This window comes from Clinocottus analis, unplaced genomic scaffold, assembly GCF_023055335.1.
Source record: "Clinocottus analis isolate CAN_PGR_092001 unplaced genomic scaffold, fCliAna1.0.p SCAF_4, whole genome shotgun sequence".
NCBI classification, from domain to species: domain Eukaryota; kingdom Metazoa; phylum Chordata; class Actinopteri; order Perciformes; family Cottidae; genus Clinocottus; species Clinocottus analis.
The window spans coordinates 19,359,747-19,376,101 of record NW_027176153.1 but is presented as its reverse complement, the minus strand read 5'-3'; the positions used below and the strand labels follow the sequence as shown (position 1 = coordinate 19,376,101).

Here is a 16,355-nt window from a genome sequence, read left to right as displayed (position 1 = left end):
GAGACCTCCAGAACCTGGCAAGGCCTTGTTTATTTGGTAATGGAGATGATACCATCTCAACCTCTGGAGTCTGATTGGGAATTAATACGGCTCAGTGTGCAAACATTAGACGGGTAGAATGTGAAGGTTTGGCATGTGTGTGGTGTGAATTCATGGGCGGGGCGGGCTATCACCTGGATCCTTGACCTCCTGATTTATTTAAGTGGCCTTCGTAAGAAGATACATATCAAAAGATTCATATTTCTAATTATAGTATGTTGGAAAATACTCCATCTGACTGACTCTGACACCCCTGCACAGCCCTTCACACCTTATATTTAAATACATGTCACTTTAACCTTACACTTTCACTTACAACTGCAATACACTTGTTTATTGTACTTTTATGTTTGTCTGTGCAATTTATTTTAGATTATATTGTAAATGTAATATGTTTCTATTTATGGACTGTGTTGATTGTAAGATAAGATAGGAAAAGAAAATCTGTTATTAATCCTGCAGTGGGGAAATTGCAGGATTACAGCAGCAGTGCACACAAGAGACACAGTAAATAAAAATTAAGTAATATAAATATACAGTAAATCAGTAATAAAACAGTAAAGAAGATATAATTCACAATAGCATTAGTATATATACAGATGACATGACATGTATTTAAATGTATTTATATTGCACCAGTTGAATGTAATTGAATTAAAGTGACCAAAGTGATTGAAGTGATGTTAAGTGTTTTGTGTTTTCTGCAAGTTTGTTATGCAGCCTGACAGCAGCAGGGAGGAAGGACTTTGTTTTGTGTCTAATGTGTGCACCACCCGCCAAGACAAAGTCCTCGTATGTGTAACATACCCGGCAAATAAATGGTTCTGATTCTGATTCTGATCCCAGTCAGCCACCGTCTTACTGAGGAGCCGCTCTGTCAGCAAACGACATCAAAGACAGGAAGCCGGAGCTGAATCTCAAGAGGTCACACATCATACAGTAGATTGTGTTTGAAGCACCGGGAAACCGTCCAACACAAACCTGTGGAGAGGAAGGATCTCAGACACACGACTGTGATGCGTCCGAGAGGACAGAGACCGACCTGAGCGCAGGGTCCTGGAGTCAGTGCGCCACCTAGAGGACGACAGAGTAAGTCCGGTGTGTCAGTGTGGGAAAGTCGCCATGGGGTGTCACCATTTAACAGCAGTAGAAATGATTCTCTAGTGTAAACTGCTGGAGGCACTAAAGCTTGTTTCCATATGCATTACTGACAACAACACATGTTCATAACTGTTCGTGTTTAGATTAATAAAAGATGCAATGTAACAAATTAAAAATGAAGCTGAGAGACTTTCGTATAGAGGATTTAAATGAATTCTTGTTCTGATACTGACGGCTGGTAAATGTCACATTGGAGTGGTGATATAGTGTAATGAGCATTCCTTTTAAGAGCAAAAAGTAATTTGTATTATTGTGAAAATTATGCTTATTACTGTCTCATTATTATAACACCATTATTGAAATTGTTCACAATAATAATAATAATATGTATAATAATTATAATAGTTATGTGTTTGTGGAAGTCAGAGTAGTAGAAGAAGCAGTTCTGCAGCAAAAGCGTTGCAGAGGGACATAATTAACAGAAATTAAAGTTGCAGAAAGAAAAACATTTGTTTTTATTAAATATATAAAACTGTACAATTATACACTTATACAGAAGTCAAGGCTTTGAATGGTGTTATTTAAGCGATAAGAGTTACATAAACTGTTTTTTTTTCTGTTACACAAACAGTCTTCCAAGGCCGGTTTATGTTGAATGAAGCAATGTTTGGAGAATAAAGCAGATTGTTTGTGGGATATTTGAACACTTTCCAGCCCTTTAACCGAAGTTAAACTCAGTCAACATTCAAATCTGGGCCACAAATATCACTGAAATATCAGAGACAAATCTTGACTTTTACCACCTGTCTGCACTAATATCCAGTCCAAGTGGACGCGTGTGCCAAATTTGAAGAAATTCCCTCCAGGCATTTTTTTGTGACACACAGACTCGACGACTTTAAAGATAGAAAATGCACAAGCTTGTGTCACAAACAGGACAAAAAACTCAATGTATATATATATTTCTATATTGTACATATTAGTTAAATGTTAATGCTGACGCTTAGTTTCTAAACTCTGTTGTCTGTAGCCCTTTAAGCCCTCACCTTAACCCGATGTATTGTTTGAGTTGTGGTTACATGGGGACGATATATTATTGTAGCCATGATTTAAATGTTTAATTTGATACCTAACATGTTTTTTGGGGGGGATTTAAATATTTACAATAATATATCTTTACATTTCTCTTACACTTATACTGTATACTTGTATATTTACATTAGGTACAAAGAGAGCAAAGTGTAACCAGAGTCAAATTTCGTGTATGTGTAAACACACATGGCCAAAAAAGTGTATATATATATATATATATATATATATATATATATATATATATATATATATATATATATATATATATATATATACACTCCCATATTCATCAGCAGCTGCAGGAGAAAGTTGAACACCGGCGTGACGAGTAGCTGCTGGTTATTGACCCCACGGTCTGAACCAACGCGCCGCCGTGTCACAGACCCGCCCCCGAGCAGCAGCCTGCACTTGTCCGGTTACTTAACAGCAGCTGTCATTAAGGCTCTGAGGACCGAGGGGCGTCGTTCACACAAATCTCTCGATCGACTTGGAGGAAGAAAAAAAAAATCTTCTCTGAATTTTTAAAAAATATATACAGGCCCTTTAGTTTGTCACCACAATGCACTGCCTGAAAAGTCTAAGGACAACTAACCCGGGAATCTTGCAGCTCTTTAAAAATGCAGGGATCTCTGCCAGAGCTGGAGCTGACAGCATTGTTGTGTCCAGGACGCAGCAGCAACCTGTGCTGCTTCTCCCCTGCTGGGCCGCAGCATCACCTCACGCACACAGAGCCTTCCACCACCAGAAGGAGCCGGATGTGGACCAAGGACACCCAAAGTAGGTCACTGAACGAATAAATCACCATTAATTAGCTTAAATATTACCACACAGTATTTCTGATTGAGCTGTCCTGTGCACTAATTACTAACTAAAGAAATATATGGTAGTAGAAGTTCCTATAGTAGTACTTGTAGTGGTAGTAGTAGTACTAGTAGTGTTTTATTCAGTCACCCAATACAATACAATGAGTAAAGATATAAATTTAGGATAGGAATATATAAGCATTATGCTTCTACCTTTACATTTTCACTCTTTCTTTTTCTATATATTAGATTGTGGTTTTACTTATTGTAGTGTATGTAATGATTGACTTAATGAAACTCAAACTCAACTCAAGATTGTGTACAATCTAGTTTACAATATGACTGAAAAGGTATTGGCAGAAGCATAATGATTATATATTTGCCTATCTTAAATTATTATCAATTATAACCCTCTAGATAATTAGAAATCTAATGATACATCATCAAACATATATTGTGCAGTAAAATCTTTAAATAAAGTTGTTTGCATGCGCTTGTTACTCTGAAGTGCAACAGTACATTGTGAGAAATACTCTGAATATACAAATCGTTTGTGAAAGATGAGAAGAAATCTTAGACAGGAAGATACGGTTGTTACCTAACGCCGATTCTGATTGGTCAATCACAGCGCTCAAGATCCTGCAGCAAGGCCGCTCATCCTTTTGGCCTCGGTTAGCAGGGTTAATCCAACAAACGGTCAAATCAATGATAAAAACCAGGGACACCACTAGAAGCTCACTAATCAGCATTTTATATAAAGATTGTATAATATTCAATACAAGTAAAGCCTGAAAACAAGGTGTTTTAAAGTGAAACCTAATGCTAATGACGAGACGTTTAGCTAACGGTAACTATAAAACAGTCCAGTAAAAGGAAAAAGGTTATATAAAACAGGCCTGCAAAACTAACTTTTAGACTTTAGCTTTTCTAAAGGTTAATCAAACGAGATATAATGTGTTAATTGGCAAACTTTGTGCTGGTAGGCTATATTATTTATGTTTCATTGCTGTGCAAAGGAAGACTACCTTTTTCTTTTGCTACCAGTCTTTATGCTAAGTTAACATTGCATAACATCAGCTGCTTAACTCCCAGACAAAACAGTGGTGTTGTTTACTCGCAAGAAAGCAAATGAGCATTTAAAAAGGCATATTACTCATTGATTTTATAGTAATGATTATTGATTTACAAGTATAGAATTGGGGCAACTGGCATGTGGGCGTTTCATTCTACATTTTTACTTTTCTATTGTATTTTTAATTTAATGTTCAGCTCTTGTTATAACAAGAAAATAAATGGTTTTATTAACATAAACATACGGGTGAATATTATGTAAAAGTACATTATTGTAACCTATGTTTAAGGTACGCAAGACCCCAACAGTTAAGGGGTCAGGGAAAATAATCTATAATGTAAAAGAAACCTTTGTTGTATGGTAGTATTTCATGTACATACAGTCACGGCATAGGGGCCACAGCCTCTCTGAAACACACACGTTATGTAAAAAACTAGGAACAGCTGGACGTTTGCCAGTATTTTGATTACTGGTTGTGTTATTGACATAAACTTTGTCATACTGCTGACTGTTTTGAATTGACACATTGGAGCCAGTCCAAATTCAAAGATCACAACATACATATCGTGTGTGTCGTCTCTCCTGATAGAAGTCGGTTGATGTCCAGTATGGAGGACCTACTTTTCTACACCATCACCGAAGGAAAAGAGATGATCCCCTTGTCCCAGTTCATTTCTGTGAGTCCACAGCACACTCACATTTCCTCTGTCATGACTTTCCATGAAATATGTAGCCATACGCCCAAACACTATGTGCCCTACAGCAGTATTGCATTTCAGAGAAGCACCGATGAATGTCGTTAAATAAACCTTGGGGAGTGATATAGGAGCCCATAACTTGAACTTAGGGGGTCTCTAGCTGAACACAGGTTCAAGTTTAAAATGTGTTTAGGAACTTTCTTATGTAACAGGACTAAATATAGTAGGTGTGACACTGAGGTAATCACCATTAGAGAACAACGATGACAACATCTTTAGGTTAAACAACATAACCTAAGGACTAATATAGATTCACAAGCACATATCTACCTATACATGGGCTCACAGGCACACACACACACACACATACACAGACACACACTACTGAAGAGATGTTAAGCTTCTTTGAACTTGTGCCATAGTTCATACAATCAAAGTTGTACATTGTACATATCTCAGAAGATGACCGGGACATACGCTGTGTGGTGTTTTTGTGCTCTCTGATAACTAACAAGTTATTTCAAATCAACTGAGCCTCATTTAGCTTCATGCGCCGCGACCTTTAAGACACATTAAAAAAAAGCAGACATGGACATCTGGTGACCTGGGTGTCTATGGCAACTCAGTCATTTTTAAATAGGAGCATGCTTTTAGGAGAAGAGACATGAGTCAACACACATTTTATGCGGTGCCTCGGATGACTGGCTGTGTTTGAAGAGGGGACTTGGTTGGGACATACATGGAGAAAGTATCCGTATCAATACGTGTAGATTACTGCAAAATACATCAAACTTCTTTAAAAATAAATCTACTGTACGTGCTTTGCAATCATGGCTGGTTAAAAATACAAAACCAAAGGATAAATCTATAAAATTAGTGCACAAAATCCCCACGAGGGCAGCTCCCCCATCCTTTGTTTTCCTGCTCGGAGATTCAGAATGGTTCATAAACATTCGACAAAAGCAACAGCGAGCTTGCAGCCTCGTGCTCGTTCGCCCGTTTGGTCACAGAATCCGTTCTCAGATGACTCTGGAGCCTCTCTGGTCGTCAGTTTGGTGCTCATGGTGTTCCCAAAATAGATGCACGTGGGTCATACAGTGGCTGTCAGCTTGACGTGTGACTTATGAGAGGGATTCCAGCAATCTGGTGTATTTCCTCCTTCTTACCATGTTGGACACCGCTGAGCCTGTGAAGTCCCTTAACTATAAATCCCACGCTTGATATCCTGCTAATTGACTTTACATCAACACTGCTGTACACGACTCAACATGTTTGATAAAGTCTGTCATCTACCATTCCCTGCTTCTTCTTCTGTGTGTATTCACACTCATCCACCTCTTCTCCAGGCTTTGAGAAAAACAGGTCTGTTGACATCTGACCCTCGGCTACGCGACTGCGTCCGTCAGATGCGACAATCCTCGCGTGACTCTGTCGGACCAGTCATGATGGACCAGAAGCTCTTCAGAAGGTGAGAGAAGTGTTCATTTATGGGGGCGTAGTAATGCACACAGTTATTTAAATGGGAGGCGGGGAGGGGAGGATTCAACCTTTACCTGCATGTGAGAAGAAGACAGAACGTGTTTGAAGAAACACTGATGTTCTTCTCTGATCGGTTTCTTCTTGCATCATACAAAAAAAATAACATGCAAAGTTAGGTAGTTTTAGGTAGTCAAGTAAATGAGTAACAGGAGGAGTAGTCTGTGGCCAGCGCTATTTGAGTCCAAGAGATTGACAGAGACATGCGTTTTACGGCTAACAGCTGCTACTCACCAAATTCACACGCACACATGGCGGCCAAGAGCAAGGTGCAGAAAGACCGATGGGACTGTGGGACTGTCGATGAAAGGCCGCCATTCTGCTCGCGCTCCAGACTGTTGCAATTACTGTAGTAGACTCAGAAGATCTGTAAGCGCCATGCAAACTGCATCATTTGTGGGTGTGAGTCTCTGACATGAAACAGCAGAGGGCTTCACAGTCTTCGTCGAACCTAATTGGCCGTGCCCATCTGTCTTTGCTTGTTTTCTGTGATTTGTGAGGTTATCCTTCCCTTAAGCACACTTCAGAGCTCACTATGCTCCTCAAAATAGAGAGTGCTGTCTTCTATTTTTATTAGGTTTCTTTTTTTTTAAATGACCCATATGAATAATGCAAGCTCTCCCTCTCTCTCTCTCTCTCTCTCTCTCTCTCTCTCTCTCTCTCTCTCTCTCTCTCTCTGTCTCTCTCTCTCTCTCTCTCTCCGCCTCTCCGCTCTCGTCTCCCGGTGGCCCAAAACCTCGTGCTCGCATCGCCTCGGATCAGCGAGGGCTGCCGGCCAGATATTTTGGTTGAGACCAGCTGTGACAGAATGTGCATAACTTTCCTTGAGAGCTTACAGCATTGCTGACAAATCATAGCAATGAAAATCTATAATAACTATTACGATCTGCTGGCATAAGCAGGCGTGTTTGTTTACGCTTTCAATCGAGTATTTATTGGTTTGGAGTAGATCATTTTGAATTTCAGAGAGAAAGATGAAAGCCCGGTGAGGAGTTGAGCATTTTTAATTACATGAAAAATGATTGGAGGTTCAGTTGCATATTTAGCATTTCTCAGGTGAAACCAGTCTCAGTAATTGAGGCCATGTTGTTGAACGGTGGACTTAGACACAGCGGTTCAATTAGCCACACTCGCCTGTAGCTATCTTTGTTAGAGAGCTTATGAAAATGTTCACATAACACACAAAAAACCCACATTTTCTCAGTTACCTCTAGTGCTTTCGGGATGTCCAGATTGTTTTGATTTTACTTGCAGAAATATGAGATATTTGTCTTAGAGATTTCTGCCTCCACACCGATGCTATGGAGGTGAAATTACATTTATCTTGATTATTACTCTGGATAATCAACGATTTGAATTCAATTAAAACTGTTTTCAATTACAGTTTGCTTTCTTGCCAAGAGTAAACAACACCACTCTGAGTTAAGCAGCTGACGTTATGCAATGTTAGCTTAGCATAAAGACTGGTAACAAAAGGAAAAGGTAGTCTTCCTTTGCACAGCAATTAAACATACATAATATAGCCTACCAGCACATATTTAACACATTGTATCTTGTTTGATTGACCTTTATAAAAGCTGAAGTGTAAAAGTTAGTCTTACAGGCCTATTTTATATAACCTTTTTCCTTTTAACAGACTGTTTTATAGTTACCGTCGGCTAAACGTCTCGTCATTAGCATGAGGTTTCCCTTATAAACCACTTGTTTTTAGGCTTTACTTGCATTGAATATCATACAATATTGATATAAAATGCTGATTAGTGAGCTTTTAGTGTGATGTACCTGTTTTTTTATTGAGGGCTGAGACTTTGAAAACAAAGGGTCCAATATTTTTTTCCACACCGTGAGCACCAAAAGGAAAATTAGATTTGTCCCACTGTCTCCGAGTGGCAGCAGAAATCTTAAAGGCTGACATCTGGCTAGATACAACTGTAATGATCTGTGTGCTTATTCACGGCGAGGGGCTGAGTTCATAACGTGTCCTGTTGCAGGTGTCTTGGCAACAACATCATGCTGCTGACGAAGGCCTTCAGAAAAAAGTTCATCATTCCGAACTTTGAAGAGCTGACGCAGCAGATCAATAGGATGTATGACAGCGCACAGCAGCAGGAGGCGGGGCAAGTGAGTGATAAACTAACACCGCACTGATTCCCTGTCTGCTCGTTCATTCCAGTAACAGTAACACATGTCTTCATGCAGGTAGCTAACTACATTCCTCAGCTGGCTAAGTTCAGCCCTGACCTCTGGGGAGTATCTCTGTGCACTATCGATGGACAGAGGTACGGGATCATCTTCACTTGAATGAATGTTTCCATTCTGAAAAGAAAAAAAAAAAAAACGCCCACTGTGTGTATCACCACCTCACTCACACTCCTCCATCTTTGTTTGTTGCCATGCTTCCTCCATTACATCCTCGTGTAACGCAGACACTCTGTGGGTGACACCAAGGTTCCCTTCTGTCTGCAGTCGTGTGTGAAGCCTCTGGAGTACGCCATCGCCGTGCACGAGGTCGGCAGCGAGCACGTTCACCGCTTTGTGGGCAAAGAGCCCAGTGGATTCAAGTTCAACAAACTGTCCCTGAATGACGAAGGTGAGCGATTGACGTAATTGAGACCTCTGCTCAATAAAGTATCTATCTATCTATCTATCTATCTATCTATCTATCTATCTATCTATCTATCTATCTATCTATCTATCTATCTATCTATCTATCTATCTATCTATCTATCCATCTATCCATCTATCCAGCCATCCATCTATCTATCCAGCCATCCATCATATTGGATTTCCACCTCAGGGATCTTTTAAATTACATTAAAAGGTTTTTCTGACAATCAGTCATCTATCTATCCATCTGTCTTTGAGTGTGCATGTGATTAATCCTGGTATTGTAAAAAAGATATAACGACACAAAACACATTTTCTCCACCACTTTGTGATTGAGGAATCTTGGCAACCCTTGATCAGTAACGTCTGCAGACGTTTTCTTTTGTGAGAAAAGCAAATAACAAGCTCTCATTTTACTGCGAAAAAAAAGTTGTCTAGTTGAACTTTTTGCCAAATTGTGTCCCATTTTTATTATCTCACCTTTATGGCTTATTGCTAGTACATGCTCCCCCTCTGGCGCAGATAAATCGTCTTTCATGTGTTTGGTTTATTAGCTGATGTTTTTAAGTTCCTCGGTTGAAATATCGCCTCTAATCGCAGCACTTTATTGCTCTCGTGGTTTGGGGGCAAGTGAGTGATAACGTGCTCTCGTTCCTTGTGCAGATAAACCACACAACCCGATGGTGAACGCCGGAGCGATCGTCATCAGTTCTTTAATTAAGGTAAAACAAGAAGGATTGTCAGCAACGCATGCATCAAAGTGATCGTAGATGCAGAGGTTTTCCGTTTAGAGTATAGACACAACATGTGCAACAACACAGCCGGATGTCATTAATGAGGAGGTCAGGGTGAAAAACAAAGAGTGGACTCTCAGGCAGTGTGCGTTCATGGCCCCCGGCTCTCTGTTTTTAAACCCAGACGTTATGTTATTCCCCTTCAATTATTGCTGTGCAGCACAGCGTTCAGCTGCACTCCCTCACTGCGCGTCAACACAGTTCAAAAGGACAAATCATGTAGGCCTTAAAAAGTAATGACGAAGAAGCAGAAACTAAACCAGATCGACGTGTTTCTATGTTGAAAAGAGGTCAGTAAATGATGCTTTGAGGTTATTTTTTTTTTTAACATTGCTCTTTAGAAACATAAAGCTGGATAAAAAAAAAAAAAAAGTCAACACAAGGTCACTTATTGTGAAACGTGACACTGTCACTGTTTGCACACAGCAGTGGTAAAAGCATTATCGCTTTTGTGCTGTCAAACATTTGCTTCTGAAGACTGTATTGTGCGTTTCTTCGGCTTTTGGAGGCCTATAAGCGATCATTGGACTTCAGTGAGAAGCCACAACAGAGTTTTCCTAAAAGCCAAAGCTCTCAGTGATCAGAATCGAACCGTCCTATTGGCTGGTGGCTCGGTGCCCGTCCCGGTCGGACTATGGTCATCCTCATCTGACTGACCAGACTGCCTTATTTGTGAACTTTGGCCTCACTGTAAAGTGGAGTTTAGCCATATATGGTTGTGTATTTTCCCTCTGTGGAGTTTTCCTGACATCACCTCGCTGACTGAAGAGATACTCTGGACTTTTTAATCATTTGTGGGTCAGGTTCAGGAAGGGACTCTGTGGGCCTGACCACGGGGGCGTGTGTGTGCTTCTCGCCAATTGCAGCCGCCAGAACAGAAGGTGTGTTAACCCCCTCTGACTTGTGTGAGTGTGTAAGTGTACGTGTGTATGTGTGAGTGGAGGGGGAACATAGTGTGTTATTATATTTGCAAATGATGTATATTTATACATACTGAGGCGGTTACACACTTGAAAGCGTGATCATTTACACACAGGACAGAGAAACTATGACGCTGATAAAAGCCGTTATTGACTTCCTGCAATATTCATACCGCAGCGGGAGCAGCTGTATAGCTACACAAGTTGAAATGACACAAATGTGTATGTTTTGTTGAATAACTAGTTGTCAGAGCACTAGAGAGAAAGACATACATCAACTATTGGGCATGAGGTTGAGCCTGAGGTCACCCTCTCAATTCACAGTAATATTTGATATTATCATTAACATTTATAGGTAGAGTCATTAAATATGAATGTGACATGGGTCTCCATTCTTCAACTTTACAACTTGATTATAATCCCTTACTGTTTTTTTTCCCCCTCTGTGTCGACAGCCAGATTCAAACAAAGCCGAGAGGTTCGACTATGTGAGTAAATGTTTTTTCTTCCTTAAAAGCTTTTTCTTGATTCCACGTATTTGTTTGGTCGTCCTACTGAACCATTTCTAATGATGTCATTGCAGGTGATGGAGTACTTGAACAGGCTGTCTGGGTCAGAATATGTGGGCTTTAGCAATGCAACGTGAGTACTGTGCTTCAAGAAAATAGCAACCTTAATGTCATGTGAAATGCAACTTTCTAGAAAAAAAAAGAAAAAAAGTAGTTTTTTTCTTTCTTTATTTCAAATGAATTATCTGATTTAATTGATAATAATTTAGGATACAAATATATAACCATTTTTTGCTTCGACCTATACCTTTTCAGTCTCTGTTTTTGTATATTATGTAGAATGATATTGTATTGTATTATAATGATTGACTGAATAAAAACACACACAAAAACAAACAAACAAATTCCCGTTGTCTTCTTGCAGTTTCCAGTCAGAGAGGGAGACCGGTGATAGGAATTATGCAATTGGTTATTACCTCAAAGAGAAAAAAGTAAGTTTTTTTATGAGTTTTATGTTTAATTACAATCCCCTCAAGTGCTCGTCCAGCACTCAGGTTTTCAGGGAAAACAAATGAAGGTCCCAATCATGTGCTAACGTTTGATTTAAAATCTTGCAGTGCTTTCCTGTCAATGCAGATATGACAGCAGCCCTCGACTTCTACTTTCAAGTGAGTCTCTTTCTTTTTGACATCGTAGTACCTTAGTGTGGAAGAAACATTTTAAGGAAAGGTTGCCAGGCTAACTGTTTCCCCCTGTTTCCAGGCTTTATGCTAAGCCAAGCTAGCATATAGATGCTAGCTGTAGTGTGATTTCTAAAATCCTTTTTTCCCAGAAGTCATTGTACTGCTTTAAATGTTGTTTCAGTTGTGCTCCATCGAGGTGAACTGCGAGTCAGGAAGCGTCATGGCTGCCACGTTGGCCAACGGGGGTATCTGTCCAATCACAGGCGAGTCTGTGCTGAGCTCCGAAGCCGTTCGCAACACCCTGAGCCTCATGCATTCCTGCGGCATGTACGACTTCTCCGGACAGTTCGCCTTCCACGTGAGTCCCCCTGGACCCAAAAGCATCTGTTTTGAAGCATTGTTGCTCCTCCAAGTGGTGGCACGACATGACACATTGAATCCATTTTGAGATTTTTTGTTTGCCGCCCTTGTTCAGGTGGGCTTGCCCGCCAAATCTGGCGTTTCTGGTGCTGTTCTGCTGGTTGTCCCCAACGTCATGGGTATGATGTGTTGGTCTCCACCTTTAGATCGTCTCGGGAACAGTGTTCGAGGCATTCACTTCTGTCAGGTATATGCAGTCGCCATCGCAGTTGTATTGGTTTGTCTTTGTCTTGTAACGCGTCCACACGCTTCAAGCGCTCCACTTTAATCAACGTGTGATTCCCCAGGACCTGCTGTCACATTTCAACTTTCACAACTACGACAACCTGAGACACTTCACAAAGAAACACGACCCCAGGAGGAGATCGGATGATGAACCCGTAAGTTCAGAGTCACGAGTGTGAAGGCTGCACCCGTCGTTCTGACCACTAATGAAACATAAATCCTTTTCACACGAGCACTCTATCCCTGAAACGTTCTGGAACATTTGCTGCACGGAGCACATGGAGCAAACAAATTACAAGACCCCGCTGATAAAGTATTTAAATCTGAGGCTTGTTTAGGGTTTGCATTTACAAGAACAAGAACATTGACAAAAACAGCTCCTCGTCCCGGTACGCTTCTGAAAAAGATGATAAGCGTTTCTGACACGTACACAAGCATTCTTCTTCTTCTTCTTCTTCTTCTTCTTCTTCTTCTTCTTCTTCTTCTTCTTCTTCTTCTTCTTCTTCTTCTTCTTCTTCTTCTTCTTCTTCATGGCAGCTGGTATCCATACGTGTTGCATTATCACTATCAGCTAGACCTTTGCCTAGAGGTTATCCCAAGACCTTTTCCGGGATCTATGTGTGAAAAAGGCTGTAGATACTTCTCAGGGTGTCTTAGGAATAATGCACAATCCTGTTTGTATAGGAAGTCAACCATCATGTCGTAATGTTTGTCTTTTGGTCCATTAGAACAAGTCAGTGGTGAACCTGATGTTTGCAGCCCACAGTGGGGATCTCTCTGCTCTGAGGAGGTAAGTCCAATCAGAAACATGACCTTTCGTTCCCCATCACAAAGCTCCAACACCTACAATAATATGTATGATAATATCATCTGTGTGTTAAATATGAATCTGGAACAAGGTGCTCCTTAATGTAAATCTAATATATTTGTTTGTGTAATCTGTACAAAGGACGTTTAATTATTCAAACATGTGTGTGTATATATATATATATATATATATATATATATATATATATATATATATATATATATATATATATATAGGTGCTAGTAGGCAGCTAGTAGGCAGTTCATGCTAGCTGTTTCCCCCTGCTTCCAGTCTTTATGCTAAGCTAATTGTCTTCTGTCTGTAGCTTCATATCACATACAGACTTCCATTCTCTGCTTTTTAAAACATGTCATATAAAAAAAGTTCTTGACTAGTTTCTGACAGTTTACCATCACTCGAGTCGACCTTGTTTTATGTGTCCTTTGTTCTTCCTCCAGGTTTGCCCTTTCGGCTGTGAACATGGAGCAGAGAGACTACGACTCTCGCACAGCGCTCCACGTTGCCGCCGCAGAAGGTGGCACTTCATTATCTGTTCCTTCATTCCACGTTCAACAATCTCCGCTGCGATATTCAAACAGGAATAACTAAATGTGGCGTCGGCTTTGCTCTCGTTTGTCTTTCAGGTCACGCGGAAGCCGTTGTCTTCCTCACTGAAATATGTAAAGTGAATCCCAACATGAAAGACAGGTGAGGATTTTAAAGAAAAACGGATTCTTTGATTGAAAAATGTTAGATAAATGTGTACATTCTTATGATAGATAGATAGATAGATAGATAGATAGATAGATAGATAGATAGATAGATAGATAGATAGATAGATAGATAGATAGATAGATAGATAGATAGATAGATAGATAGATAGATAGATAGATAATGACTTTATTGATCCTTCAAGGGAAATTCAGGATCCAAGTAGCTCAAGACATCACACAAACATAATACATACATACACTCACTATACACACTATGAAAAAGGATTGTCAAAAAAATTAAAACACACACTATTCGAAGTTGAGTGAATAAAAAAAAGTCCAGGCTGTGGTGGAGGAGCGGCGTTGTGCAGAGGGCTAGTAGACAGTGAACATTGTGTAAACAGTGAGTGAGTTAGGGGCTGTGCATAAGGGCTAACATAGCCAGTGAACATTGGTATTGGTAATCTAGTCTGGCTCTAAAAATAGAGCAAAGGATAGAAGATCATGCAAAGGATGAACTAACCAAAGGAGAAGGTAGTTTACAAAATGCAACAAACATGTAAATTCTCATGAAGAGCATGCTGCGGTTCGGATCCTCGTCTGTCAGGTGCTTCTGTGTGGAGTTTTGCATGTTCTCCCCGTGTCAGCGTGGGTTCTCTTGGCTTCCTCCCACAGTCCAAAGACATACGTCTTAGGTTAATTGGACTCGAAATGTCCCGCAGGTGTGGATGTGAGTGTGAATGTCTGTCTCTACATCTGCCCTGTGATGGACTGGCGACTTGTCCAGGGTGAACCCTGCCTTCGCCCATTGACAGCTGGGATCGGCTCCAGCGCCCCGCGACCCTAAAGAGGATAAGCGGTTCGGATAATGGAACATGCTGCCAGTTCGACTAATGTTGAAGCCAAACATCCAGCTTAGCACAAGGTGTGTCAGGGGAGAGGAGGCGCCAACGCTGGGGGGCGGGTCTTATAGGCTGAAGGCTGTTGGCCAACCATCCAGGAACCTGCAGGGACAGTGAAAGACAGACGCAGCAACACAACACACACACATCCCGGCAGAGGCCCAACATATCCATAATACCATGTTGCATTGTGTTTTCTATCAGGTGGGGGAACACGCCTCTGGATGATGCCATGCAGTTTGGCCATGACATCATTGTTTCAGTCCTGCAAGACTACCAGCGCGAGTACGCCGACAGCAACGCCGACAGCAATGCACAAAGCGCCACCGAGGAGCAGAAGACCCCGCTGGACACGTTGAAGAGCATCGTCTAAAACTACCGAGGAGCCGAAGGGTTTGTAATGGAAATCAATCAATTTTATGATGAGAGGACTAAAAGGACACGGGACGATTGAGAGACCGGATGAATGATTGAGGGTATTTTTTATGTGGTAATAAGATGTTATATAATATATTGAGACTGTTGAAAAAGCTATTCAGTGCAGGATTAAGTCCCTCTATGATGTATTCATGCAGACGGGAGAAATTATTCAACAGTGTAAAGTATCAACAAAGCACTACATAATCAGGCAATCTGTTGTTTTATGCGGCGAAAAAATATATATAAATTCAAGCCGTGATTGGATTGTGTTGCAATATTAATGAGCTGTTTTTGTGTGCTCAGTTTGTGATATGAAATGCCACTGTGATGTAAATATCTAATATTTTGAGCGACTTATTGTTCAAATATGGAAATATGTTTTGCTTAATCAATACTTAATTTAATCAGGGGACTTCATGCCCCCTGTCTAAATATTCCCAAAGCTGCTTTGTTATCTAACTCAACAGGAGGTGTTTTAGTTGCACTTGAGACTAAGACTGGGAGGACTGGTTCTTTGGAGTTTACACCAGTTCATGAAGGCTCACAGGCCAGTGGATTCACTGCAGACACCTTGTGTTGATGAGGTTGTTGTTTTCTTTTCAGCCGTTTATTGGGCACTTGTGTATCAGAGACTTCTGCTTGTCTCAGGCGCTGGGAACGGTGCACATCTGAGTTATTCTATCACAAAATATATAATTAAATGTATACAAATTAATGAAAAAAACATTTCAAAAAGTATCACATACTTGTCTGGTTTGTGATTTTTAAAATGAAAGTTTGTGATTGTTGGTCTGCAGTAATGCAAAACTGAACTTAGTTGTGGGATGAATGTAATATTCTCCCATCTCAAATGATTGCATTTTATTACTTGTGTTTTATTTCATTTAACTCTGTGAAAGGCGGTGAAATGATTCCTAAACAGTACTTTAGTCTGTCACTGTAAATATGTATCATCCTGGTGTAAATAAAAGAGAAAAGTAAAAGCAGTTTTTTTTGGAATTTATTTATCAAAC

At 40.3% G+C, this 16,355-nt stretch overlaps 1 protein-coding gene across 2 annotated transcripts; it reads left to right on the top strand.

Annotated features, from left to right (window-relative positions):
* The first annotated feature begins 2,686 nt into the window (after nt 1-2,686).
* Nucleotides 2,687-16,307, top strand: LOC137800625 (glutaminase liver isoform, mitochondrial-like). Of its 2 annotated transcripts, XM_068597892.1 has the most exons (18): nt 2,687-3,009; nt 4,697-4,784; nt 6,152-6,273; nt 8,333-8,462; nt 8,541-8,620; nt 8,768-8,931; nt 9,612-9,670; nt 11,118-11,150; nt 11,246-11,304; nt 11,596-11,662; nt 11,789-11,839; nt 12,036-12,212; nt 12,330-12,461; nt 12,562-12,654; nt 13,228-13,289; nt 13,766-13,842; nt 13,952-14,015; nt 15,127-16,307. In XM_068597892.1, the coding sequence occupies exons 1-18, from the start codon at nt 2,792-2,794 to the stop codon at nt 15,293-15,295; spliced, it is 1,845 nt and encodes a 614-aa protein (XP_068453993.1). In that variant the 5' UTR covers nt 2,687-2,791; the 3' UTR covers nt 15,296-16,307. The 2 variants fall into 2 exon arrangements, with proteins under 2 accessions (XP_068453993.1, XP_068453994.1); XM_068597893.1 differs by lacking the exons at nt 2,687-3,009; nt 4,697-4,784; nt 6,152-6,273; ... (1 more) ...; nt 8,541-8,620; nt 8,768-8,931 and having other exon boundaries at nt 9,634-9,670; nt 11,122-11,150.
* The last annotated feature ends 48 nt before the right edge of the window (nt 16,308-16,355 follow it).